At 41.8% G+C, this 27,598-nt stretch overlaps 2 protein-coding genes across 2 annotated transcripts in view; both read right to left on the bottom strand.

Moving 5' to 3' along the window:
• arhgap25 (Rho GTPase activating protein 25) lies at positions 1 to 22,061 on the bottom strand. The gene is made up of 11 exons (XM_056284887.1): positions 21,626 to 22,061; positions 17,843 to 18,045; positions 17,105 to 17,192; positions 11,172 to 11,285; positions 10,403 to 10,607; positions 5,670 to 5,802; positions 5,483 to 5,556; positions 4,676 to 4,797; positions 2,285 to 2,442; positions 633 to 1,156; positions 1 to 235 (listed from the first exon to the last, which is right to left on the bottom strand). Exons 1-11 carry the CDS (start codon positions 21,687 to 21,689, stop codon positions 1 to 3), a joined length of 1,920 nt encoding a protein of 639 aa, XP_056140862.1. The 5' UTR covers positions 21,690 to 22,061.
• A 570-nt stretch (positions 22,062 to 22,631) lies between these two features.
• The window catches only part of cds2 (CDP-diacylglycerol synthase (phosphatidate cytidylyltransferase) 2), a 35,294-nt gene continuing 30,327 nt past the window's right edge, over positions 22,632 to 27,598 (bottom strand). Inside the window, exon 13 of the mRNA XM_056284238.1 lies at positions 22,632 to 26,535. Within this exon, the coding sequence (XP_056140213.1) occupies positions 26,400 to 26,535 (136 nt within the window). The 3' untranslated portion in view covers positions 22,632 to 26,399. The remainder of the gene's footprint in view (positions 26,536 to 27,598) is intronic.

The raw sequence follows: 27,598 nt of genomic DNA, 5'->3' as shown, positions 1-27,598 counted from the left end.
TCACAAGTCTGAACTCTTTGTGAGTCTTTTAAATTTACTGCTACTAGCTTGTAGCTTTCTTGCGAGGAACTGGACCCGATTGTCCAACTCCAGCTGATTTCTTGGGGCCTCGTCCTGACTGCGCTTGGTGTTCCTCAGGCAGGTTTCCAGAGCCGCCAGTTGAAGGCACTTTTCCTTCAGTGCGAGCTGCAGCTCAGCCACTGAGGCCCTCAGCTCCTTGTTCTCCTGCTGCAGACTGCAGGAGCAGAAAGGAGTATATGAAGAGTTTCCATAACATAGAATATCTTAGAAGAAATACAAGACCTGGAGTCTATCATTTGGTATTTCACAATACATGTTGTAGTCTATAAAAATGATTCAATTTTGCCAACTGAAAACTTAGTTAATGTTTTGAAAAAGATCTCCACACCATATTTTAATTCTATGTTATTATTTTACAAAAGTAGTTATACTTTATTTTCAAATTTGGCATATCACATTTGAGGGTGCAGTTTTATACATACTGTGTATATAATGGTTGGACTGTGTGTGTGTGTGTGTGTGTGTGTGTGTGTGTGTGTTAGGGGGACTGTTGTATCTGTGTAGAGTACCATAAGCATTGTCTGATTTGAATGTAACACTCTTTAGCTCACCTTTCAATAAGCTGTTGGGAGTGTTGATGGCTTTCCTTCTGGTTTTCAGTTCTGCTGTTTGATGGAGGAACTGAGGTAGTCACTTTTAGAGCCTCTACACTCTGATGATAAGACCGCATCTGAGCATCCCGTGGGTCACCGTCAGGTTTAGGAGCATCTTCAAAAGAAGCTATGACGTCACTTCCTCTGCAGTCTACAGCTGTATCTTCCTCCTTTGTGGCCGCTTTCTGAGGACTGCCAAACAACGAAGCATTCTGGAGGTCCAAGATCTTGAAGATGTCCTCCGCAAACGTCCCGCTCTTCTCCTCTGCACTCTCCTGGATGCGGCTCCACCGGTTCAGGGCTTCAGGCTTGGCCACCATCCCTGGGAGAGGGCAGTTGATGGTTGGCATCGTCTGGGTGCGTTTGCGGGGACTTCCGGACCAGGGATCTGAGCAAGGTGACGAGCAGTCACCTTCATCTTGGCCTGGACTTTCATTGTCTTCCTCCTCCCCCGGTGACTCAGATGGAGATGCATCACCCATCTAGAGCAATGATGGTAGATCACTAGTACACATCTTAGCTCAAACTTTTTTATTGCTCCATAGACTTAAAGCTGCTACAAAGAGTTTGGGATTTTTGTTGATTTTGCGAACACCTATGGACAAACGTAATATTTTCACAGAAGAACAACTTAATTTTGCATAAACATTACTTCTTGGTGTATAGACCTAGATTCGCCCTCTGGTAGCTCGTACATTTGTTTTGAAGAGAACATTGAGATGTAGTGGTGTTGTATGAGGTAATGTATCTCTATGGCTATGTATCCTGTCTGTGTGCTGTAAATCATTTTGTCAGATTTCCCAGGGAATCAACTCGAAGAATAGGATCAGAAATCATTATATAGCAAATATCTTATCTTCTTTTTGATGGTTTCATTTGATTATGTTGGTCATATAGAGGCATCAAAATTAAAATGAAACTGTGAACTACAGAGGAGTCATGGGAAGCTCAGCACCCCATGGAAAGACCCAAGCTCCCCTGAAAACAATATTTGCAAATTTATTTTTCTTTTCTTTTTTTTTGGTGGCGGGGTGTCTGAAATAATAATTACTAAATTGCTTTTGCCACAGTTGTGCTATGTGTAGTTCTATATTGGTCACTATAGCGTTGTTGTACATGCATTCTTGAATTAAAGATTTGCACGTTTAAAGGGATTGATTCATCCCTGATTCACTATGAAGATCTAGCTGTACTAGTCCTACCATCACCATCAAAACATAGAGGTGCAAAAGCAAACTGACGATAAGTAAAGAATTTCCTTATTATTGTATGGCCTTTACATTTGACCAATCTGTTTCTTATTTGCCAGGAAATTGTTGCGCTTTATGCTATTTGGCTCTGTTATATCATAGGTGATATTTGCTCTGAGGTGTTATTCACTCTGAGGCACAAATCTGTTGCTATAGAGCGAACATATATGAATATATATGATTGTATCATGGATGTATTTTTACCAATGACCCATTGTATGGCCTCTCTGAGTCATGTCACCCAAGGCAAAAAGTGAGTTCTCCCAAAAGCCTTGGTTCAGTTTGCACCCTGCTCTGGTCCACAAGGATGAATGGGTTGAAGAATGAATATATGAATGGATTACTCTTATACGTTCCTACCTCAACGGTCTCCCACCCAACAAAGCTACGCGGAGCATTATTCTTCTTGCACTCAGCCTTGGTGGTGGGAGGGGAAGGAAGTATGTCTTTAGAGGGAGGAAACAGAGCCTCGTGCTGCCTGATCATCACCGTCATCAGCTTCTGAATCTGGGGAGTCGCTGCAGGAGAAAACAGATAACAAATGTTCTTTGTTTTATCATGAATAAAAATAAATTCTCCTTTGAAAACTTATCGGAGCAAGTTACATTTTCAGCTGTCTTATTTGTCTTTCCTTCTGTAACCTTTCAGGCCCTAATAATCTATACCATAGTATTAGGGAAAGTAGTAGTGTGAAGAGTAGTACTAGGAGAGGTAGTATAAGTTGCAGTAGAAGAAGAAGAGGTCTGAAGAAGGAGGAGGGGTAGAAATAGTACTACAGCAGTATTGGAAATAGTAGGAGTAGCATTAATAGCAGCAGTAGAGGATACAGTATTTGTAGTACTACAAAACCTTTATTTAACCCCCATATACAATATACAACAAAACATAAACTACAATTAAAAGGGGTGAGACAGAAAAATTAGCAACATGAGACAGCAGGGAAGGAGACAGCGAGATGGAGAGGGGAGGTTAAGAAGCAAAAATACAACACAATAAGAAACATTACACTAAAAACACTGAAAGGTTGCAATTGATTCAGGTTCTTCAATTCTAAGTCCTTTTGCAAGGCACTCCAAGCAGAGGGGGGCGCGAGTGTCTTGGGTACTATTACTAAGTACCAAACAAATACTGTTGTTATCCCCCCCCTTTTCTCCCCAATTGTATCCGGCCAATTATCCCACTCTTCCAAGCCATCCCGGTTGCTGCTCCACCCCCTCTGCCAAGCCGGGGAAGGTTGTAGACTACCACATGCCTCCTCTGATACATGTGGAGTCGCCAGCCACTTCTTTCCCCTGACAGTGAGGTGTTTCGCCAGGGGGACGTAGCACGTAGGAGGATCACGCTATTCCCCCCAGTTCCCCCTCCCCCCCTGAACAGGTGCCCCAAACCGACCAGAGGAGGCACTAGTGCAGCGACCAGGACACATACCCACATCCGGCTTGGAGTGGAAACATTTATGCATGAGTTTGTTGAATGTTGTGAGCTGGAGGGATACGTGTTGAAAATGAAGGAATTAATAAGTAGATGTTGGAGAGGTGGGTTTGTTGAGAGAATGGAATGGAGAGAATTGCGGTTGTTTGGGGTGACTGATAAAGTGAAAGGATGTAACGTTAATTTATTAAATAGTGTTTTAAGCCATGCAAGGTTTGCTGTAAAGCTGAGGAGGAATATAATGCATTACGAAAAGAGGGAAGATGAGGTGTGGAATATTTTCAGGAGTATAATGGAAAGAGATATTAATATGTTGTGTAGTTATGTTAGAGAAGAAGAGCTTATTTGTGGATTTGTGGAGGGGAGCACTTTTATTGTGACTGGGGAAGGAGGGAGGGTGATGTTGGATTTTGGTTAAATAGTGTAGTGTGTATGGTATATGTGTATTTTTTGTTTGATTTCTTTGATTTTGGGGGGGGGGTCTGTAGACTGGAAGCCATGCCAAAGCCCACAGGTTACCTCACTATGTTCTGTCTTATCTACCTGTGTTTTAAGTTTTAATTCCTATCCTCTTTGATTCTATAGCGTTCGATGGCTTTGTGAAATATTTTATTTCCCTATTGGTTTAATATATGTATGTTGTATTTTGAATGTTTTTTTCTATAAAATAAAAGTGAGAAAAAAAACAAAACACAGACACGGCCAATTGTGTCTGTAGGGACACCCGACCTAGCCGGAGGCAACACAGGGATTCAAACTTATCCCCATGTTGGTAGGCAACGGAATAGACTGCCACGCCACCCGGACACCCAGTACTGTTGTTATTAATACTACATAGTGGGTTGCCATTTTGTGTTTGTCATCAATTATATAGACATCTATTACATTTAAATAGACTGTATCCAGTCTGCCACATTTAAGCAATACATTGTTACATATTATATTACTGCAAATTTGAAAGATAACAAACAGGTATGGGTCTATCTATGATGTTTATTATTTCCATTGTGTCTGAAAAAGGGCTTTATTTACACAAATGCCACTAACCTTATGCATTCAGAGTTAACAGATAAGAAGCATTTGAGTGTTACCATCAGGCAGATCAATCATACAATAATCTTTCTAAGAACCATTTTGTTTCTTAAAATAAGCAATTATAAAAACACATCGCCAGCCACATGAAAAGACTTGCTGACCTGGTCTGATTTTATGAATCATTCATTCCAGCCAAAATGTCAGAATAGTGAATGCGTTTGCATTTCCTCAAAGAGGCACAGCCCTTATTTGGTCACAATACAACAACTGGCAAACTGTTCTCACCCTTCATCATGGTGATGGGGTCTTCTATCTGAGGTTTGAGGAGGTTAATCCCCATCACTGTGGCCAAGTTCTCCACACTCATCTTGTTCACTTTTGAATTCAGCTGCACCTCAAACAAGAACCTGCAAAACAGACAACCATCACAATCACCTTTGCCCCTAACTTCGATGTATGCCACCAGAGGAATTTTTACTTTGGTCTTTCAAATTAGTTATTAATTGCTACCGTACAATTCAACCCACTGAACTGGCCTGAATACTGTATGTGTCCAGCTGTGTCCCTCTCTCAGAATTTGGGTTAAGCTATTCTTCATCAACATTGCACAAATTTCAGAAATATGATCCACCAATCATTGTTATACAATATCCTGGAGGATATCTACAGCCATGACTGTCTGGACCTAATATATTACACTCCTCGTAATTTTCAAATCACACTGTGTGGTGTATCAATGTGTAGCTTTGGGGAAGGTCTGAGGTGTGATATGGAAAACGTCTTATTTTCAGGTTCTCCATTGCTGTCTGGATTAGAGAAAAGCCTGCTTTGGCAACAGTTTTACCCCCTCTAAATAAATATACCACGATGAAGTCCCTATGTGTCCCCATGTCCTCCATGTGCCACCTGTGTACTCATGTGAGAGTGTATAGATGTAATGTGCATACATATGCATATCAATTTTATATATATTTATGTGAATATGTATGGAGGTAAACTTGTATTTCAATGTTAAGGTTGTGGCGACAAATTATTACCTCAAGAAGAGCATTAAAGAATCTATAAGTCTTTCTAGGGCTGCAGCTATCTCACCTGCATATATAACTGAGAAGGTTGTAGTTGACTCTGGGAAGAAGCGCTATTTGTTTCTCCAACTTATCCTGACCCTGAAAAGACAATAAAACAGTGTAAGTCACTGGATCATGCAATGCCTCTTTACATAGACACAACCCTCACAGCCACGCACACATTCAAATCTAAAGTAAGCGGGTGACCGTACCGCCCTGCTGTTCGGGTCCAACATGGAGGTGCAGTCCAGGAAGTCTTGGTACTGGGTCCAGGGCACCACCGGCTCAGGTAGCTCCCGCAAGTACAACTTGAATAGTGACGCCACCGTGTGGACATCTGTGCCACTGCAAGAATTCACAGATTCAGTGATCTTCAAAAAGTCATCATAGCTGTTGTTGTTGTATGTCCATCCACCCATTATCCAAACCGCGACCCCTGATGTATACGTATACACACAATATATATTCTTTCCACAACTGGTCACATTCACTTGGAAACAACGAGTCGATTTGGGTCTGGTGGATGTATTTGTGAACATGGCATTACATTAGTGAGACAACTGCATCGGAGGAGACTTGCTGAACTGTTGAGTAAGGCAGGCCTCCTCCTCTGTGCCTGTCAGAACAGGATGTGGTGTCGCCAACAGTGCAGAGAAGAGAGAAGTGTGTCAAGCCCTGCACTCTCCATCATCCCTTCTTCCTCTCTCTCTCATTTGTTCTCACATTCAGCAAACGAAACCCAACGAAACACAACGTAATTGTGTGGCATTAAGAAGGCTGTTCATCATGGTTGCGGATACAATATAGAACTCCTTGATGGGACAACTGGCGAAGATTTTGTTTAGAAAGCATGGCTGGCCAATAATTCAGTACACAACTTTTCCATCTATACTATTGATAAGAAAAATCCACGACCTACATTTTTTCACAAAATGAGGTCTGAAATATTTGAGGGAGTTATTTATTCAAAACTAGCTTTGGTTTGATATTTTATCTTACCGAACAACTCAATGTGATGAACTCCATTTGGATTCTTACGTATGGCACTTTTGCATATGTAAGCAGATATCAATATGCATATCAAAATCATGTAAAACTCCAAACAATTGTCATGATACTGATATTTTCCATATCACTTAACACTATTAGTAAGTATACTAATATTCCAATTAATTGCAACAATAGAACAAATTGTACCACATAAAATGAGCCGAACAGAAAGGTAAAGCGATTTTGTAATTTCTATTAACATACTATATATATATATATATATATATATATATATGACAGATGTAGGAAAATTGGCAGCTGGTGAGTGCACGATGCACAACACAAGCTTGTACTGCTATGTATTAATGCTTTTTTTTTCTTCCTACATCTATGTATCTTAATATTCCGCTCCTCATTTGTTGAGCACTTTAGGATAGGATCCAGCATCCCGCGACCCTAATTAGGATAAGGACAAGGGGGAAAAAATATATATATATATACGTACGTAGTATATTGACTACGTAGTATTTATTGACTGTGTTTTTTCTTTGTTGTTTTATCACATTGGCAGCTCATGATTGATTGTGTTGATGGAGGTTCCTAGTGCATTATCGAGACACAGAATAAAAAGAAATGGTGCTAGCGTGTCGCCTTGTAACACGCCAGCAGCAATGCCAAAAAACTCTGTCTCCATCCAGAGAGCGAACTTTTGAGCGCGTGTCTTTGTATAACATCATGATGGCTGCGACAGTTTCTTGTGGAAGGCCGTAAGCTAGCATGATTTTCTCCATCCTATCACGGTTGATCGAATCAAAGGCCTTTGAAAAATTGACAAACAAAATTACAGCTGGTAGATTGTTTGCCTTTACACCCTCGATGATTCGCCTCACTGTCAGTATTTGACCAGCTGTTGATCTGTTCTTTCGAAATCCATTTTGATTTTTTACAAAGAATGTTGTTAATAGATGGCTGTACTCTGTTTAGCAGTGTCTTGTTGTATACCTTTGCTGCTATTGCTGTGTGATGCCGCAGTAGTGTGTAGGTAGGCCCAAGGTCGCCTTTCTTTGGGAAAGGAAGAATGCATCCTTCTCGCCATCGGTCAATTGTTTGCTGATTATAAACTGCATTACAGAGACTCAGGAGTATATCATTTTCTGACAGTAACCTTCATCTTTCAATAGACTTGAGTTAAATTTCCAAAAACCGTTGCTGTTTCTGTTAGTATTAGTTGGCTTCAGCTCCAAGTGTATTAGACTGTGGTCTGTTAAAGGGGCACATTGTTAAATCGGAGACAAATTTTGATAATTCATGAGAAGGTAACCAATAATCAATTCTAGATTTACATGCTCTATCTGGTTTAAACCAAGAGTACTGTACCTTCTCAGGGTTCTTGACTTTCCATATACCCTCTAAACTCAGTGTATTACTGAAGTCCGTTATGGTGTTGTTATAGTGATGAGTGTCAAACCTTGATGGGTACCTGTCTTTTCATTCATCTGGGGCCATATTAAAGTCTCCCCCAACTATAATATTATCTGTAGGATATAGGATTTTAATTTCCTCAACCAAAGTGCTAATATCTAACAGCAGATCCTTGTTCTGTGTGCTATTATTGTAGCCATAAAGATTGCAAAGAATGAAAAATGAATCCTCTATATTCACAACTAACACAATCCAATGACCATTTACATCTGTTTTGTAAGCTATGACCTTCCCTGGGCAATTGTTGCATAAAATAGCAACTCCACCTGAGCGTGTAGAACCATAGCTAAATATCATTCTATCACCACAGGTTAGACCAGAACTTAACATCATTTTCACTTGAATGAGTTTCTTGTAGGAATGTAATATGGGCTTTTAGTCCCTTACAGAATAAAAGGATTGCTTTTCTTTTGATTTTGTTTTGTAGACCTCTAGTATTCAAACTGTTAAATGTTATCTGACATGTTAAGAAAGACATGAAAATAATAGAAAAAAAACAAAGACAAAATAAAATTAGACAAAAGTGAAAAGCACTAGTGTTTGTAGACTCTTAGTGTCTCTAACTAGACTAGTTTCGCAAAGGCAGTGTCCCCTGATGAAATATTCTAATTATACTTCCTGTTATAAGAAGCAGTTCTTTTGTACGAACAAGAAATATAAACAGCATCGTACAAAAAAAAATCTGAGTAAACTAACTTCTGAACGCACAGTCATTTAACACGCATGTGTGCAGTGTAATCTGGGCAAGCTATGGCACTGGAACAAGGCACTACACTGGAAGCCCTGAAATATTGGCAGTTGTCACTCTGAGTTCTGAGATTGGCTACTACTTTGTTGAACTTTAGCAGGATAAAATACAGGATAAAAAACAAAACAAAAACAAAACTATTTGCGCACCACAATGTCTGGTTTGTTCCAGGACCCCTGAAACGGGCCACGGTCTCAAGAGGAAGCAGTTTGCAACGTGATGATTAGACAGCGGACTAAGGTCGTTACGCCAGAGTCTGTCTGGAACGCCTGCATGTTGATTGGAGGAAAGTAAAAATTATCTGACTGAATACCTTATTATATCGTCAATGGCATTTAAAGCCATTTGTGGCTGTTCCTGTAATGTTCTGTGTAGTCGTAGCCTTGGACTTCAGAGGTGGGTTGGTTCATAATTCAAGCATATTAGTGTAACCGGTTATTTTCTTGCCCGGTGCGGGACTCGATACGGGGTGTACTGCGCCACAAGGCGACATCACTAACCGCTCGGCTAAAGGGTCAGACCCGTTAGCTAGGGACTAACGTGTCTTATTAGTAGTTTACATTAGTATTGATAAATGATGGAGATGCAGATGTTTATTTCCACTATTTTAAATTGGTACCCTTTAAATTACAACCATTCATTACACAGAATTAACCAAGTAATAGATGAGTAAAAAAAAATGTAATTGCGCTATGATGAGCCGAAATTACTAAGTAACATATTGTAGTGAATTCAGGGGGGCAGCCCGGGAACCGCCACGTCCGGGACGCGAACCCGGATCTCCCATACCATGGGTGACAACGTTAACCAGTCGACTAAAGTGTCCGTCTCGTTAAGCAAGGGCTAAGCGAGTCTACGTATTCTTGGTCGTTACACTACCCCCCTCCTTCGGGAAACAATGACCTCACGGTCCTTCACGATCTCAAAAGGGTCCGACCCGTTAGCCAAGGGCTACCGAGCCTATTCATCCGTGATCGTTACATTGCATCCTTCCTTTGGGAAGGGAGTGAACTTGTATATTCCGCACCACGGGCGTCAATGTTAACCAGTCGACTAAAGGGTCCGACCCGTTAGCCAAGGGCTAAGCGAGTCTACTTATTCGTGGTCATTACACTACCCCCCCTCCTTCGGGAAATGCTTCCGATGGCCTCACGGTCCTTCACGATCTCACCATCCCACTTCTGAAACCAATGTAGTGAATTCAGGGGGGCAGCCCGGGAACCGCCACATCCGGGACGCGAACCCGGATCTCCCTTCGGCGTCCCAGCTGTGACGGTCCCGAATTCGCTACAATATGATTAAATTGGGCTCTTTTCCATATCTGTAGTTTGCTTCCTTGTCATTATAACGTGCTGTTGAATATAATCTACATCAAACTCCGTATGTAATCACATTGTATCAAACAAGTATTTTGGATTCTTTGTGTCACACGGTTAAATAGTAATTAACTGTTAAACTTGAATATTGAATGTGGTGCTAGCTTCGCTATGGCTATGTTACTCAGCAAAACATTCAATAGTCACCTTATATTCATTTACACTCAGCATAGTCCAGTTACATCTATTTTACTCGTATATTACTTGGTTATTTCTGTGTAATGTACGGTCTGTAATTCAAAACTTTACCTCAAAACCTAATTGCTATGTGTGCTTTTATTGCTTCATTTGCTTCCATTCACTGTATGTGCGTAGCCTATATAGGCCAGCCCAGGTTGAGTTTATGCACCTTGGAAAGGAGGGCCTCTCCCCTGCGTCGAAGGCATCTCTGAACTGTTTGACGGTGTTGTCTTGTCCCGGTAGGCGGAAGATACCCTCCTCATTCAGTCCCTGTTCTCTGATGTACTCTGTACATTTCTGGACCAGGATCGGCACGAAGTGAGGCCCAAAGCGCTGCTCGTACGTGACTGTATCTGGAAGACTCTTTCCAAACACTGCAAAAAAGGTGAAACGAAAGCACATAGCGCTCATTATGTCCATGTAATCAACAAACATGTCTACATAATCGAATTTCTGCCATTTTTTTCATACATGTATTGTTATTATTTTCAATTGTTTCAATCAACTGTGGAAGGAACTGGCTTGTCCTCATTAATATTCATGAGCTGATCTTTGAATGACAAGATCAAGCCAGAGTTGGCGGTAAGGGTGGGCAGGGTTTTGTAATTTGACGATTTTATCTGATTGGCTGCAGGTAAATTAGTGTCTGATGACCTCATGAGTATCAGAACAGAAAAACTGAACTGCACCTTTTCATACTTTTCAGTAGAAAAAGAGTAAACATTCACGATTAAAGTATTAAAACATGTTTGGAAATATTAGTGTTTAACACTGAGTTTAAACTCACCTGACTTTTCAAGAGTAAATTTTAAAAAAAATTTAAAAAGTCTTTCCATCCACAGATCATGTTGACTGAACACCAATTTCAGAAGGTTAATTAACAAATGTAGAACAGTACTTTGCAAATCTAAACTAAACATTTTCAAGTAATACTGAACCTCCACTGGTGGGCACGCCGATGGCTCTGCGCAGGACGCGGACCCACTCCTCCATGTCAGTTTGGGAGTTGGCCATGAAGACGTAAGGACAGTTGTCTCTGCTTCTACTACCACCTTGAAAACACACAGCACAGAGCTAGGTGAGTACGGTGGACTTTATCATAACACACAATCAAATATGCAGAGCAACAGGGGTTTATAGTTATCATGTCCACTTCCGGTGTGGGAAGATGGCTGCACAAATTCGCGTTTGCAGCGACCTCACCCAGTACCGTCCACGCAGCGACTGTGTCCACGTCTGCGTCTAAGTTTTGTTTCTCGTTTGATGGCTGGGAGAGCGGGGCGGGCTAAGCTAAGTGCTAGCCCATGCAGACCAGCAGTTCCGATAGCACCGAGGGCGTCTAGCGGCGGCCTCGCCTGGCGTTGACTGTGGTGTTTCTGATGTCACCGTGAGGAGTGCGGGGAGGTGTGTCGAGGGTGTCTGGCTGGGAGAGCTTGGACTGCTTCGTCCGGTGGGCCCGGGGACCACGGCCCCTGCCTGGAGCTGCGCCCGAGGAGGAAATACCGAGGGCGGTCTGACAGGACGCGGAAGCGGGACGGGCTAAGCTAACTGCTAGCCCATGCAGACCGGCGGTTCCGACATTCACCCTGGCTGGCGTTTGTTCCCTTGGACAGTGATGTTTTGTTTAGTTTGTATATACACTACCGTTCAAAAGTTTGGGATCACCCAAACATTTCGTGTTTTCCATGAAAAGTCACACTTATTCACCACCATATGTTGTGAAATGAATAGAAAATAGAGTCAAGACATTGACAAGGTTAGAAATAATGATTTGTATTTGAAATAAGATTTTTTTTACATCAAACTTTGCTTTCGTCAAAGAATCCTCCATTTGCAGCAATTACAGCATTGCAGACCTTTGGCATTCTAGCTGTTAATTTGTTGAGGTAATCTGGAGAAATTGCATCCAAAGCTTCCAGAAGCAGCTCCCACAAGTTGGATTGGTTGGATGGGCACTTCTTTGAGCAGATTGAGTTTCTGGAGCATCACATTTGTGGGGTCAATTAAACGCTCAAAATGGCCAGAAAAAGAGAACTTTCATCTGAAACTCGACAGTCTATTCTTGTTCTTAGAAATGAAGGCTATTCCATGCGAGAAATTGCTAAGAAATTGAAGATTTCCTACACCGGTGTGTACTACTCCCTTCAGAGGACAGCACAAACAGGCTCTAACCAGAGTAGAAAAAGAAGTGGGAGGCCGCGTTGCACAACTGAGCAAGAAGATAAGTACATTAGAGTCTCTAGTTTGAGGAACAGACGCCTCACAAGTCCCCAACTGGCATCTTCATTAAATAGTACCCGCAAAACACCAGTGTCAACATCTACAGTGAAGAGGCGGCTGCGGGATTCTGGGCTTCAGGGCAGAGTGGCAAAGAAAAAGCCATATCTGAGACTGACCAATAAAAGAAAAAGATTAAGATGGGCAAAAGAACACAGACATTGGACAGAGGAAGACTGGAAAAAAGTGTTGTGGACGGATGAATCCAAGTTTGAGGTGTTTGGATCACAAAGAAGAACGTTTGTGAGACGCAGAACAAATGAAAAGATGCTGGAAGAATGCCTGACGCCATCTGTTAAGCATGGTGGAGGTAATGTGATGGTCTGGGGTTGCTTTGGTGCTGGTAAGGTGGGAGATTTGTACAGGGTAAAAGGGATTCTGAATAAGGAAGGCTATCACTCCATTTTGCAACGCCATGCCATACCCAGTGGACAGCGCTTGATTGGAGCCAATTTCATCCTACAACAGGACAATGACCCTAAACACACCTCCAAATTGTGCAAGAACTATTTAGAGCAGAAGCAGGCAGCTGGTATTCTATCGGTAATGGAGTGGCCAGCGCAGTCACCAGATCTGAACCCCATTGAGCTGTTGTGGGAGCAGCTTGACCGTATGGTACGCAAGAAGTGCCCATCCAACCAATCCAACTTGTGGGAGCTGCTTCTGGAAGCGTGGGGTGCAATTTCTCCAGATTACCTCAACAAATTAACAGCTAGAATGCCAAAGGTCTGCAATGCTGTAATTGCTGCAAATGTAGGATTCTTTGACGAAAGCAAAGTTTGATGTAAAAAAAATCTTATTTCAAATACAAATCATTATTTCTAACCTTGTCAATGTCTTGACTCTATTTTCTATTCATTTCACAACATATGGTGGTGAATAAGTGTGACTTTTCATGGAAAACACAAAATTGTTTGGGTGATCCCAAACTTTTGAACGGTAGTGTATGTGTTATTTTGGATATGTGTGTTCTTGTAGTTTTTGGATGTGTTTTTGTCTTTGTGTTGTACTGCTGTGTGCTGAGGGAAACAGCATTTCGTTTCATTTCATGTATGCAAGTGCATGAAGTGAAATGACAAAAGGGTGTTCCTGATTCCTGATTTATTAACTTCATCTCGAGACAAAAAATTATGAATTGTTCGTCCACCCTTCGGACACACGCCCATCGCCACTCAGTTAGAAAAAGACACCTGACCCATTTCGGGCCCAGTCTTACAGAAACATTGGACTGTTTGTTTTGTGGCAGGGATACACAAACTAACAAATAAACTTGTGATAAAAGGCAGCTGGACCAACTACGTAGCCACGGGTATGCCCAGATGTGTCTGTTCCATCTAAAATCTCAAACTGTGACACCCAGCATAACCTAAAAATGTATGAGTTAGCTGCAAATTAAAAAAAAATCTTAATATTGTGGCGAGCTTGCATGGACGGCCACCTCCTCTTGGGCGGCTACATTGAACTGCGGGTAACCATGTCAGGCGTGTAGCTACACATCTGCGGCAAAGGTACCCAGGTACCCAAGGTATCCATCTTGGCGGCGGCAGCTGGTTAGCTGCTCCCTGCTCTGGTCAGTGAAGGGTCGCTGCCCAAATCGCCTCTCCAGCATTATGGTCAGAGCCTGGAGGTCCTGATGCATCGCTGGGGAAAGGTTGAGGAGCACCTGCAAGGCCTTTCCCTCCAGTGCCAGGGCCAGGTGAACGACAGCTTCTCCATTGCTCCATCCGTTGTGCCATGCTGCTATTTGGACTTGCGAGAGGTACGGCTCTAGCTGCGTTATCCCATTGTACTTGGGCAGCTTGACTGGTGTTTTATGTGCAACTGCTGGTGTGATAGGATGGGCGTGTGGACCAGTGTTGGTGGTTCGTTGGCAGCAGCCCCCCTGGTTGCTAGGGGGTGGTTGGTGGCGACGGGCAGCAGGTGTTCCCCTGTATTGGTACTTCTGGCCTCTAGGAGGCGGTGGGGCCGCGGTGCACTGGAGCCATCAGGGTGGGCTGGACAACCTCCCATCGCTAGTGGGTCCCGTCTCTTGCCTTGCCAGGTTTTCTAAGTGCCAACAGGTCCGCTCAATGTCCTGCTCCAATCTTTGGATCTCCCTATCCATTCTTCCCAAGCCCATTTCTGGCACCGATGTGGCGAGTTTTTGTGGTAGGAGTCGTGAGGTAGAGATCAATCAATCAAGTTGCATTTTATATAGCGCTCTCAGTCCTTATGGCAATCCACGTACCCCATACACTTACATGGTCCCAGGAATGCTCTTTTATTTACCTTCGGAACAGACAACCACATTTATCCCCACCCCCACCCCCCCAACCTCACAACCGGTGATGTTAGCCTAAGTCATGATCCTCCAGTCAGTCAGACAGTAAACAGTCCCAGTCAAGCCCCCAAACAAATTACACATTCCAACATGCACCAAACATTTGAACACAAAGTTTAGCGTAAATCATAACAATTTAAACTCAAACATTAACAGTCCCATGAGCCTTTGTGCTCCCCGAGTATGGATACGTCGACAGTCAGAGTGACTGCCTCCTCCGGTCGCTACAATATTATTTCTTATTATCCATCCATTATCCAAACTGCTTATTATGCTGTCAGGGTCGTGGGGATGCTGGAGCCTATCCCAACAGTCATTGGGCGGCAGGCAGGGAGACACCCTGGACAGGCCGCCATACCATCACAGGGCATTATTTCCTACACAATTGAAGTTAATTGGAAAAAAAACCAACGCGACTATTCTTGTTTCTTGCCTCTTGTTTACCATATGATGATGATAGGTAGGATTTTTTGAGTTGCAGTGCATTTCACAAATGCCAGATTGCAAGCAGCCCCTCCTCTTTCACTCAGTTTACAGCCTGCATTTTGCACAGAGTGAACAGAAGCCTACTTTACGCTAGCCAGCTGCTTTTAATGTAGGTGAAGATGAAAATCATGGCGAAACAAAGCGGTTTGCTTAAGCTTGACACAAAAAGACATCGTGAGGAGCTGGAGGAAGAGAATTCAGCTAGAGTTCAGTCATCATTCTCAACCCAGACACATACTCCTGTGCCAGTTTCTCATCAAGTGCCAAGTATTAACGACACATACGTGGCTGCTAATTCTGGCCTTTCCCTGTCAGCAGGGCATCAGTGATGACATGCAGACTGAACTCTTTGTCCTTGCTCTCCTTTGAAAGAGAGCTGACTGAATCGCTGGACTTGAATGAAATAATTTCAGTGTTTGGCACCAAGCCCTGTCATCGCCTGTTGTAATCATCAAAAGTAAGCTAATTTACAATTTCGGACTGTGCCTATTTCACTATTATTGTTTACTGGGTATAGCTGTAGTTGAGTGTACAATTGGATTTTATGCTGATGTTGCTGCATGTGCTGCACGTATGTGGTTAATGTGGCCGCCGTGCCAGGCTCTGCAATGCTCTTAATGTTCATCTTGGTCCCTGTAACATTACCTCTTATGATGTATAAGGCTTGTATGATTAGACTGTGGTGCATTTAGGCAAGTATAGTTGTAGTGGCCTAGTTTAGTTAACATATGCGTTTCAGAACTTATTAAGTATGATTGGTCTTAGACGGGCTTTTATCTGTGCCCACCCACACTGTAATGTCTGCCTACACTGTTGAAGTGGACAGAGAAAAATTATAAATATCTAACGAAGAACTCCTTTTAATTTCATAAATTACTTCAGAGTTTCTTTATGCATGCTCAATAATCCAGATATGAAAGTCAAAGAAAGTTCAATCAGTTCACCTGAAGAGGTCACTTAGATGAGTGATGAAATGTATCAATAAACATTGTATCCAGATGAACTGATTCAACCTTCTTTGATACTTCAGAGTTATTCTTATCATCATCATCGGCGGTCACTCGGGGTCGAGTATGACCGTCCTCCCTCTGGGTCCCTCTGGATCTTCAGGTGGGCATAGAGGCCAATCCTGGAGCTGCATAATGGGAGGAAGCCTACGCGTGACAGCTTTTTACATGGAGTGGCTGATGTGCCTGCAGCCACCTCACGGTCCTTGGCAAGGGGTGGCCAGAGTCCAATGGCAAGGAGAACCAAGGCGATTGGGGACAAACTCTGTTGCAGCCTTCATCCACCTTCACTGCCGTTGTGACCTGGAGACAACTTCCGCCAGTTCTGCCGTTGAGGTCTTTGTTGGATTGTGCTTCATCTGGAACCTCCCCCTTGACCTATCCGCCTTGCGTGACCCTACCAGGAGCCAAGCTCTGGACGGCATAGCTCTTGGGATAATTGGTACACACAAGCTTCTCCACCAGAGCAAGGTGGGGATCCAGGAGAAGTATTATTGTAACCTATGACAGCCCCATCGTATTTATATACATGAACATCACCTCCTCAAACTGGAATTCACACAACAACTAATTCCCGGTTTTATACTGATGTACAATCTGAAGCACGGCATATGTTATTATGTAGGTGGGGCAAATTCTTCTTTGTATTACCTTACCATGACAGACAACACGAGACTGTATCATTCATACACGAAGAAACTATCAAAAAGGGGTTGGATGGTGAAATCCAGTGGTATTCCCCCTCAGATGTCCCTCAGATATGAGTCGTTGCTTTGCTTACGTGGTATGATCTCAAACAGGCACTTCCCAGGATCATCTGAACTCTGTGGGAGCTCGTTAACTTTACTGAACCTCAGCTGGATGACTCCCTGTGGATCACACATACACACAATCAGACAGACACACACACACACACACACACACACAATTAATCTCAACAAAAAAACAGTAGCATGGGCTCAAATGACTAAGAAGTTGGACATGAAATGCCATTTAAAAGATTTGTGGTTTGATCTTATTGACATTTATTTATTAGACATATAACTGTCCAGAAAATCCTTAAACAGGAAGGCATAAAGAGTACTTTTTGAGCTTTTTGGCCTCTTTTTATCTTTTTTTCAATTGTGCCCTTTCCAATTCCTTCTTTTTCCCATTTTCTACTATTACTGCATCTGTCGAGGTTTTACTATAGTCCTTCTATTGTAGTCTATGTTGTATCTATTCTAATCCTTGATCTGTCAAGATGAAGGATTAGAATAGACATAGCCACACATTACTGTTCCTATGAAAATTTAAACATTCATGAAAGTCTTTAATTCAGTTCAGTTCAATTCAAATCAGTTTGCTGAAGTTGTCCTTGCTCAAGTTCATGTTCACAAACAATGAAACAGCACTGCATGTTCACAGGATCATGCAAATACAGTCATGTAAGTAACATTTCACATTTACATAAGAATAGCCACTAAACTAAACCAAGCTAAAGTAAAACTTAAACTCAGCTGAGCTCCCTCTGACCCACCTGGACAGTGCTCTCCTTGTCGTCTTTGTGGTAGGTCAGCGTACTTCCTCTCAGGATGAAGTAGCGTTGGTGCCAGTTCTTGACAATGGACCTCTGCTGTTTCTTCAGCCAGCCAGCCTTCAGCGGCCTCTCCATGGACCTGGAAGAGCCCGGTGAGTCCGGGTTTGGGATCCCCTCGCCTGGCATCACGCTCTTGGACCGTGCTGCCAACACAAACAGGAAGAGGAGGTGAGTGAGAGTATTAATGACAAAGAAGGTATCATAAAATACAAACGAAATACACTGCAGAAAGATGCATGTAGTACCACTGAACGTTAACCAAAGCCTCAGGGCAACTCGGCTACAGCAAGGAACTTCCTCCTTTTGTTGATTAGTGAATACGCGTCGATCTAGAGATGTGGAGAGAATATTTTTGCCTGCCGGTCGATTATGTTTGGTGTGGTGGCTTTAAAAGGAAACTTGTAGCCATGGTCTGACATGGTGTGTTTCCTGTTGAGGGGAGTGCAAACTATAACATTACAGCCATGATTGTTACAGACCAGTAAAACCACGTCATACAAATAGACGGGCCACCAAACAAGGAAGGGTATTGCATGTGAAAGGTTTCATATACTATATATATATATATATACACTACCGTTCAAAAGTTTGGGATCACCCAAACAATTTCGTGTTTTCCATGAAAAGTCACACTTATTCACCACCATATGTTGTGAAATGAATAGAAAATAGAGTCAAGACATTGACAAGGTTAGAAATAATGATTTGTATTTGAAATAAGATTTTTTTTACATCAAACTTTGCTTTCGTCAAAGAATCCTCCATTTGCAGCAATTACAGCATTGCAGACCTTTGGCATTCTAGCTGTTAATTTGTTGAGGTAATCTGGAGAAATTGCACCCCACGCTTCCAGAAGCAGCTCCCACAAGTTGGATTGGTTGGATGGGCACTTCTTTGAGCAGATTGAGTTTCTGGAGCATCACATTTGTGGGGTCAATTAAACGCTCAAAATGGCCAGAAAAAGAGAACTTTCATCTGAAACTCGACAGTCTATTCTTGTTCTTAGAAATGAAGGCTATTCCATGCGAGAAATTGCTAAGAAATTGAAGATTTCCTACACCGGTGTGTACTACTCCCTTCAGAGGACAGCACAAACAGGCTCTAACAGGTACTATTTAATGAAGATGCCAGTTGGGGACCTGTGAGGCGTCTGTTTCTCAAACTAGAGACTCTAAAGTACTTATCTTCTTGCTCAGTTGTGCAACGCGGCCTCCCACTTCTTTTTCTACTCTTGTGGGAGCTGCTTCTGGAAGCGTGGGGTGCAATTTCTCCAGATTACCTCAACAAATGAACAGCTAGAATGCCAAAGGTCTGCAATGCTGTAATTGCTGCAAATGGAGGATTCTTTGACGAAAGCAAAGTTTGATGTAAAAAAAATCTTATTTCAAATACAAATCATTATTTCTAACCTTGTCAATGTCTTGACTCTATTTTCTATTCATTTCACAACATATGGTGGTGAATAAGTGTGACTTTTCATGGAAAACACAAAATTGTTTGGGTGATCCCAAACTTTTGAACGGTAGTGTATATATATACATAAAATCCAGTGAGTCAAGCACAAGCCTGTTTCATGAGTGAGTCAAGTACAAGCCTGTTTCATGCCATAAGCAATCATATGGCAGGAGACAGGCTTCTGCTCTCTCATAAAGAATTTACTTGACTCACTGGATTATTTTGCTCCTTATTTGTTGAGCACTTTCCCTACCATTGAGTGTTTCTTTTCACAAAGTTTTATATATATATATATATATATATATATATATATATATATACATACACAGACTAAAGTCTGACTGATATCTGACATAAAACGACAAACTCTTCCATCGTTTTATAAAATCTCTGTCCAATGTCCTCATTTACGGATATCATATGAACATGTTTGTTTTTTTGTTTTTTTTTTACTGTAGTTCATCTTGTGACTGAAGGGGGAAAAAAAGTTAAGCAGTAGGAAAAGTAATGATGAGTCTGGGTTTAACAGGGCTGGGACAGATCAGGAAGCGAGGTGTACGTGGCCCACTTTCGATAAGGGCAGATGGAGGTGGAGAAAATGCCCTGCTGGGTGGTAAGGCCCAGGGCGATGGTGTGATTGTGATTGAGGAGAGTCGCTCAGTTCTTCTTAAATTCACCCTAGCCCGTTTGGTGAGATAAGGGAGGAGAAGAGACGAGGAAGGGGGTGCCCTGCGTAAACAGGAAGCTGCCGTATGACTGCCAGAACGGGCACCACCACTTTGAAGGTCTCCACCTACATGTTTGAAAGTCTCTTTGGTCCAATTTTGATAGCATCACCCCCGCCTACTCGTCATAAGTGGAGAGTCAAAGGGTCGTCAAGGAATGGCGGGCCCACACAGAGCGGTGGATGTGACACCACACCCTGCACAGGCGGACACAAAGCTCAGAAAGGCCTCCAAACTGGCCCGTGAGACGTGACGGGGCTGAGCCTCGCGCCCAGACCCCAGAGTTTCAGCTTCAGCTCAAAAAGATTTCAAAGATGGTCATCGAAAAGCACTCACGTCATACACAAAACCTCTACGACAGATAAAAGGAGAAACGTCAGTACGGAGGTGTGAAAAGGTTTTTTTCACGTGTGGATGGTGAGGCTCTGTCAAGGCCACATCATTACTAATGTTTACGATGATTTATCTCACACACACACACACACGTCACACTCATCCACACACACGCACACAAACTGACGCACACAGAACTACAGTGTCAACCATTGACAGCGCCGAGGACATTGCATCAGTTTCCTCCGAAACACCATTTCTATTTGACATTGCTTTGCACTCCTGTTGTGTGCAGGACTCTGCTTATCTTGCTGAAGAATCCTTAGAAAGTCACACGCAACACAGCATGTGAAAGCAGAGATGCTTTCATTTACAAGCTAAGTTCATTTATTCTGAAGAAAGACGTGTAGACATGATAAAAACGAACTGCTGACATCTGCCACCTTCCATAATGCAAGTTAGATATGTAAAACCAACACGGGTCAAGATAGATTGTTAAAGTGAGGAGTGTGACTGGACAAATATTGTGTTACATATTGTATTACAATATGTATTGCATGTTGTGAAAATCAGTGGAATTCTACGAGTGTTAAACAAATACAATCACCACTTTTGCAAAGCCCCTGTTTAATTGTACTGTTGTAATGGGTGTGTCGGTCCAGCCTGTGTGGAAATAGTAATACAGTATTTGTACCGATTCCTCCTTATGTAAACATCGTGAAGCACAGGCTGCTTACACAAACACACACACACACACACACACACATTCTACCAGATGGGTTGGTAAACTGCGCTCTTGTTGATCATCACACGATGCAAGTCACCAATGATACAGACAAAATTCTAAAAGTATATTTTAGGGATGTATTTTTTTGGCACAGTATAATCAAATTGTTTATTTTTTCTATTTAAAATACCTTATTTTCATGTAATTTAGACTAGTCTGATCTTACTTAAATAACACATTCTGTGAATTCATATCCAAAAATGCCTCGTCAGCTGGAAAACGAGGTTGGACTCTATATGTCAAAGTAAATGGGAAGGTAAAGTTGTTTGCTGACATTTGTGGAGTGTGAAATGATTCTATGTCATGTCTGTCCATATTCACAATCGCTAAATACACAATAGTAACTTGCAGAATGAAGCTGTGAAGTGTAAATTCATGGCATCTCTGCTGTGGATGGCAGACACAGGAATTGCACTGGCTTACCTATTCGAGTAGTCTCGGCCTTGAGGGTGCTGAAGTCCCAGTTGCGAGGTAGTTTAAGTGACATTGTCCTCGCTTCTTAGGACAGGTCAGTGTAGCATCTCACACACACACAAAACAGACACACACCGGCACTCACACACACACATGGACAAACACATGTACACTTACACGCATATTCATACACACTCACACACACGAATTACAGATCAACTCCAAGCTGAGACACTACTAAAACCTGTCTTTAACACGCTTCCTACTTCCTGTGTTATCTTTCTTCTTCTTTCTTTTTTTTTTTTTACCCCCTCCAAACATGTCCCTTCATGTTGCCTCCACTTCTGTGTGCGTAGTTGTTCGGCCGTTCTAATAGGGAACTGCATAAAAGCCTTCCAGGCTTATATTCTTAAAGTATAGCTCCAGGGTCCATGCAGTGATGACAGGTTTCAAATGGCACCCTTCTCTGGTATCACAAGAAAAAAAAGAAGAAAAAAACTTGGTCTCTTTTCCGCCCTCTCACCAGGAAGTGGGTTTTCATCCGCGTTGGCTCATTCAAGAAGCAGAAGCATATCACTGCAGGGCATTGGTATTAATAGGACACATCCTGATGGGAAATAAAGTCCACATTCAACGTGTCTGTGTTGTCCAGGGAAGTCAAAGGTTTTGACGACATCATCTAATTACAAAATGAATACCAATTACAAAAATAAGTACAGATAAAACTTTGAGGGTTATCAGTTTCCTCTAGTTCTCAATGCTGCCAACATACATGTAGGCAAGGACACCTAACCGCTCAGTCACACTCAGACAAATGTTTGTGGACCAGCCTGCTAGAGATGTATTTAAAACAAACTAAACAGCAAAATACTAAATATGTGGTCTTAATGCCAATGTGTGTTTGTGCTCTGTAGTTGTCCTAAGAATAAAGGCTATATATTACTCAGTTCACTGGGTTTGAGATTATAAAATGGGGAAGAACAGGAGGAAGGAACAGTTATCAACCAACCATTGTTTTGTTTTGTTTTTTTATTTTCACTGACTAAAGGTAAAGCACATTTCAGCAGTTAAGAGTACAACTTTTCTCTGGACAAATGTACAACTTAACACAAACCAAACATTACACAATTGAATAAAAATATCCATCTTAAATATAGGCAAATTCAACTTGGCAGGATCTATCACAACAAAAGGGGAGGGGAGGGGGCGGGGCAAGAGGGACAGTCATGTTGCACATCTCCCGTACATTCCATAGAGGCCCTGGCTTGACAAGATTGATTTATTATAAGAAAAATAGTGTGTTGATGCACAGTGTTGTTGCCTTTTTCTCTCTTTGTGTATCACACGGAAGAGATATGTAAAACGATCATTCATATTTTATGTCCCGTCAAGTGCGGTAGTTCTCGGGGCTTGGGGTGGAAGGAATGCATTGAGTAGCAATGATAAAGCGAAGGCCTCACTGCTTTAACTTGCAACACAGGCCGAGGTTTGAAAGACCACAGGCTGGGACGGCTTGAGCTCTCTCTAGTGGTCGTCCATCACACAAACAAGAGAACTGGCCACAACGGCACACATAATGCCGCGTATAATGCCGAGTCACCGAGGCTTTTAGGCCAGAGAAAACACATTTCACCGGTGGGATATCCATCCCTACTGAGTTTCTGGAAACTTTCTTGCATGCTCACCGAGACGACACAATATACGGTGAAGTATATGTGTTCTGACTGGCACTGCAACAGAGAGCACACAAGGTAACACGAACCAGGAGAAAGCCTAATAGACATCCAACTAAAAAAAAAAATCACACCGAGATATATGAGATAATATATTTCAACTCTATTTCAGTATTATTTCTAACTTGGAATGGATAGTACTTCATATATGGCTTTAAAACATCTGCAAATTAGCCTGACTTGGGAGAAAAAAACCCTACTGAACATATTTCTGACACTTTAAATATTCATAACTAAAATACTTGTGTACATCAAATCAAAGAAACTTCTTAATACTATAATAATTATAGGTAAATTATATTAAACACACACGAAGTTAACATTGAACAGACTTGATCCATGGCATAACCATAACAAAGCTGAGGAAGTATCACAGCCATGGAAAAATTAGGATGGAGATACATTTAAATGATGATGAGGACGTTGTGCGGACCTGTATATGTGCTATTACATGTAAATGTTTACTCCACCTCTACCAAACTGATAGCTTGTTCAGAAATGAGTGTTTACCCACTCCCTATAAAAATTATGTTGTCATGAAGGAAATGCAACTTTGGGGCAAATTCTACCCTATACGAGACATATAAAAGCATCTGCCAACAATCATGTTACATTTCTGAGGATAGAATCTGCATTTGTAAAATACTGATCAATCTCGATGAATTTGCAGTGATGCGCTTGTAAGGATGCATTCGGCAAACAAACCCCTTCAAGTGCACCTTGGGAAATATTGGATGGAAAGTAGAGAATAAGAGGTGGTCCAACGGTGTTCAGTTTCATCACGAGTAAGCCCTCAACGTAAGAGGTGTATTTCTGGATGTAGAATTGGAGCCAGACCACTGGGAAAACGTCAGATTACATTCCAATGTTTAGGATTTGAATCTGCAAAAACAAACCTTGAAAAAAGTTTTATCTGTCTAGCTTCCCTGCTACACCGGTTAGCTTGTGTTGGTATTAATGTTGTCTTCAGGCACAATTCACCCATAGAAAATACTCCTACTCCATTCTCATGTATACCCGTTTGCTGTCATTCAGCTTGCACTGACTTAATAAAACCTCACTGCTAATGTAAAAAAAAACAACAATATCGGCATGATAACCAATTCCCTTATCTAACAGGTTAATGGCAAAGTGATGAATGAGGTTTACGTGGATGACTGAAATGGAGATGTTATTGATCATTGGGTATAATGGGGTCAGCCCACTTCAACAAAATTTATCAAAAACTTGTGATCGTGGTTTGAAAGTTCAAAAATGTATTTAATGTAATGATACGGAGTATCCCAATATCACAATAGTGCAATGTCTCTGCCATAAGATCCATTAAAAATGATCACAACACTGGAGGTGTTTCATTATTTATGTATTGACAACCCAAGTGTGACCTGACAGTGGCAGCCAAACATTAATTTGCCAACAGCATAAAAACCCCTGAACATGAACACTCTGAATGTGACAGGCTAGTAGTATACAGCAGACTGTACTGGAAATGGTCAAACTAACTTCTAGTGCAAAGGGCAATACTTTTCTATAAAAATAAAATAAAATAAAGTTATGCACCAAAACAAGTTAAATTTTGGCCAATGATCACATGATGGTCAGTGTTTCAATTATCAGACCGGGATTATGCCGAGGTTTAAGCAGACTTCCAAACAGGCCCGGCCATTTAAAAATAATCATTGTGAAAACCCAGGTAGCATGTGTTGTATGAGATGGCCCCTTTCAGATACCAACACATACGTAACACATGTATGGAGCATATATGTTAATTATTCCATCACCTTTACACTACTTAACCCATTACCAACAACACCAGGGCCACTGACGATAACCCATTTTGTCTTCTATGATGCTTCTTGCAAAACAATTTCCAAAGCACTCACCAAAAGTTAATGCTGAGCATACAAAATATTGCCCCCCCCCCATCCTTTTTCTTTTCCCATGAAAATGAGCAACCGGTTCAGTTTTTAGGAGGGTGTTTCTGTTTTCTAAGCATTCAATACATGGACTTGTAAAAGAAAAAGTTGCTGTAAAAGAAACTGGCACAGCCCTGATTAGTGCACCCTACTGAGAAATAACCACTGTTTCACAATAAGACAGGTAATTTCTGTAGAGCTTTCTAAACTACTCCTTATGGCATATACCCACAACATTTAATTGGATAACTTTCCAGAAAATAATTCACCCTTGACCTTGATTTTCCATCTCCTTCATGACAGACTCAGTAATCCTCCAAAATTCCCAATGGCGCTTATTACAATATTAGACGCCTGTATCTCACAGCGGCTACACCCCACGTTGATATCACATACATAATTTGGATGGGTATGAAAGACTATGAAATGATTGATGGCATCAAAGTGCACATAGGAAATACTGACAAACATACACACAACTCAGGAGCACATTATGTATGGACACAGTGAATTTCTACTCGCTAAAATTCACACAAACACATCAGCATATAATGGCATATACCAAAATGTAAAAATTTTACTGCCTATGTATAAATAGCAACAATAATAAGAAGGAAAATAGAAACAAGAAAATGAGGGTGTCACAGGTGACAATACAGTGTGTGTAATGCTGCTGAGTAACAGTGCATTAAAACAAAACAAAAAATAAAATAAAAAATAGAATATGTACCATAAAATATTTGCACACCTCAACAGACTATCCTGTGTACCAGTAGAAATATACAGCTGACCGACGTTATATATTCAACAGACAAAGTGGCATCACTGTGTTGACAGATGTAAGTTGGCTACTGTGGAAAATTTGTAACAATTACAGTAATTAAATAACCTGAAAACACTGATGCAAGAAACTTCAGTCCCACATGTACATAGATAAACACGCACTTCCCTCTTTCACACACAAACAAAATGGAATGACCCAAGGCTTTAGGTTGTTGTCGTTTTTTCTCTTGGATGTGTTCTTGCTCACACAAAGCACTGCATGTCTCCCAGACCTCTGGGGCTGGCCGCCGCAAATGAGGGCCACTCTCCTCTCAGTCCCCCCAGCAGGGTGAGCCGGTGTCGGCCGTGGCTCTAGGCAGCTGACTCCTCCAGGACAGGCAGCAGGCCCTTCTCTGTCAGGTGGGCCTTGAGGGAGTGGAAGATGTGGAGCTGCTGGTCCAGGCGCAGAGCCAGGAGCTGCTGGATCACCTTGGTGGGGTTGGGACCCCTGATAAGAGATAATGAGCCCATTATAAAATATACACACAAACACAAAGAATGACAGTCATTCTTAACAATCACCTTTTTTTATTATTAATTTATTTATGATTTTTCCCTTTTTTCTCCCAATATAGTGGCCAATCAATCCCTATTTTAGTTCAAACACCCACCCTCGTACTGCATGCATTAACCAACTGCATCTCTCCGGTCGGCAGTCTCGAAGGAGACGCCTTGTCACGAAAGTGGCAAGGCGAATCCAGGCCGAACCACTGCTTTTTCCGACACAGATAGACAAGATAGACTAGAGACGCATTCATGTGACAAACACAAGCTGACTCCGCCCCCCTCCTGAAGATAGCGTTGCCAATTATTGCTGCTTCGTCAAGTCCGGCCACAGTTGGATCTGACGAGACCAGGGCGCGAAACCCGGTCCCCAGTGGACAACTGCATCGACACAAAGCCGATGCTTAGACCGCTACACCACCGCAGACCCACAATCACTTTTAAAGTATACGCATTTGTCTTGATGACATTGGTGCAGAGACATGCAATCGACTTAATGAAGCAAATAAATAATAAATCAATGAACATTCAGAGAAACAAAATTTTGTGGTACTGGATTTTTTGAAAACTGAACCAATAGCCAAAAGCTAGAGGTTATACAATCATGCAGAAAGGTAAAAAGTACCATGTGACTGCATGCCTAAGATATGTATCGCAGCATTTACCATATTATTAAGCAAAGGCCTCTGAATTAATGTTTTGCTACCTATAGTGGCTGTTAAAGTACACAACTCAAAAGCATCTTCCTCCAGCAAACTTACCAAACAAGCAAAGATCTAATGTTGATGTGGGCACTTTCATTTTCTCTTAATGTTGCCCATGACTAAAATAGACCTGGTCTGACTGCTGTGTTGCACGCACCAATCAAAGTACCAATAAATAAAGCACCAGTAAAAAAAGTACCAATAAATACGATAGAAAGGGCTGAATATTCTGTGTTTGCTTCTGGTTAAAACATGAGATTGAATTCAATAGAACTGCAGTTTTTTCTTTTCTTAAATTCAGTG

This window comes from Lampris incognitus, chromosome 1, assembly GCF_029633865.1.
Source record: "Lampris incognitus isolate fLamInc1 chromosome 1, fLamInc1.hap2, whole genome shotgun sequence".
Taxonomy (NCBI): domain Eukaryota; kingdom Metazoa; phylum Chordata; class Actinopteri; order Lampriformes; family Lampridae; genus Lampris; species Lampris incognitus.
This window is presented reverse-complemented; position numbering and strand designations above follow the sequence as displayed.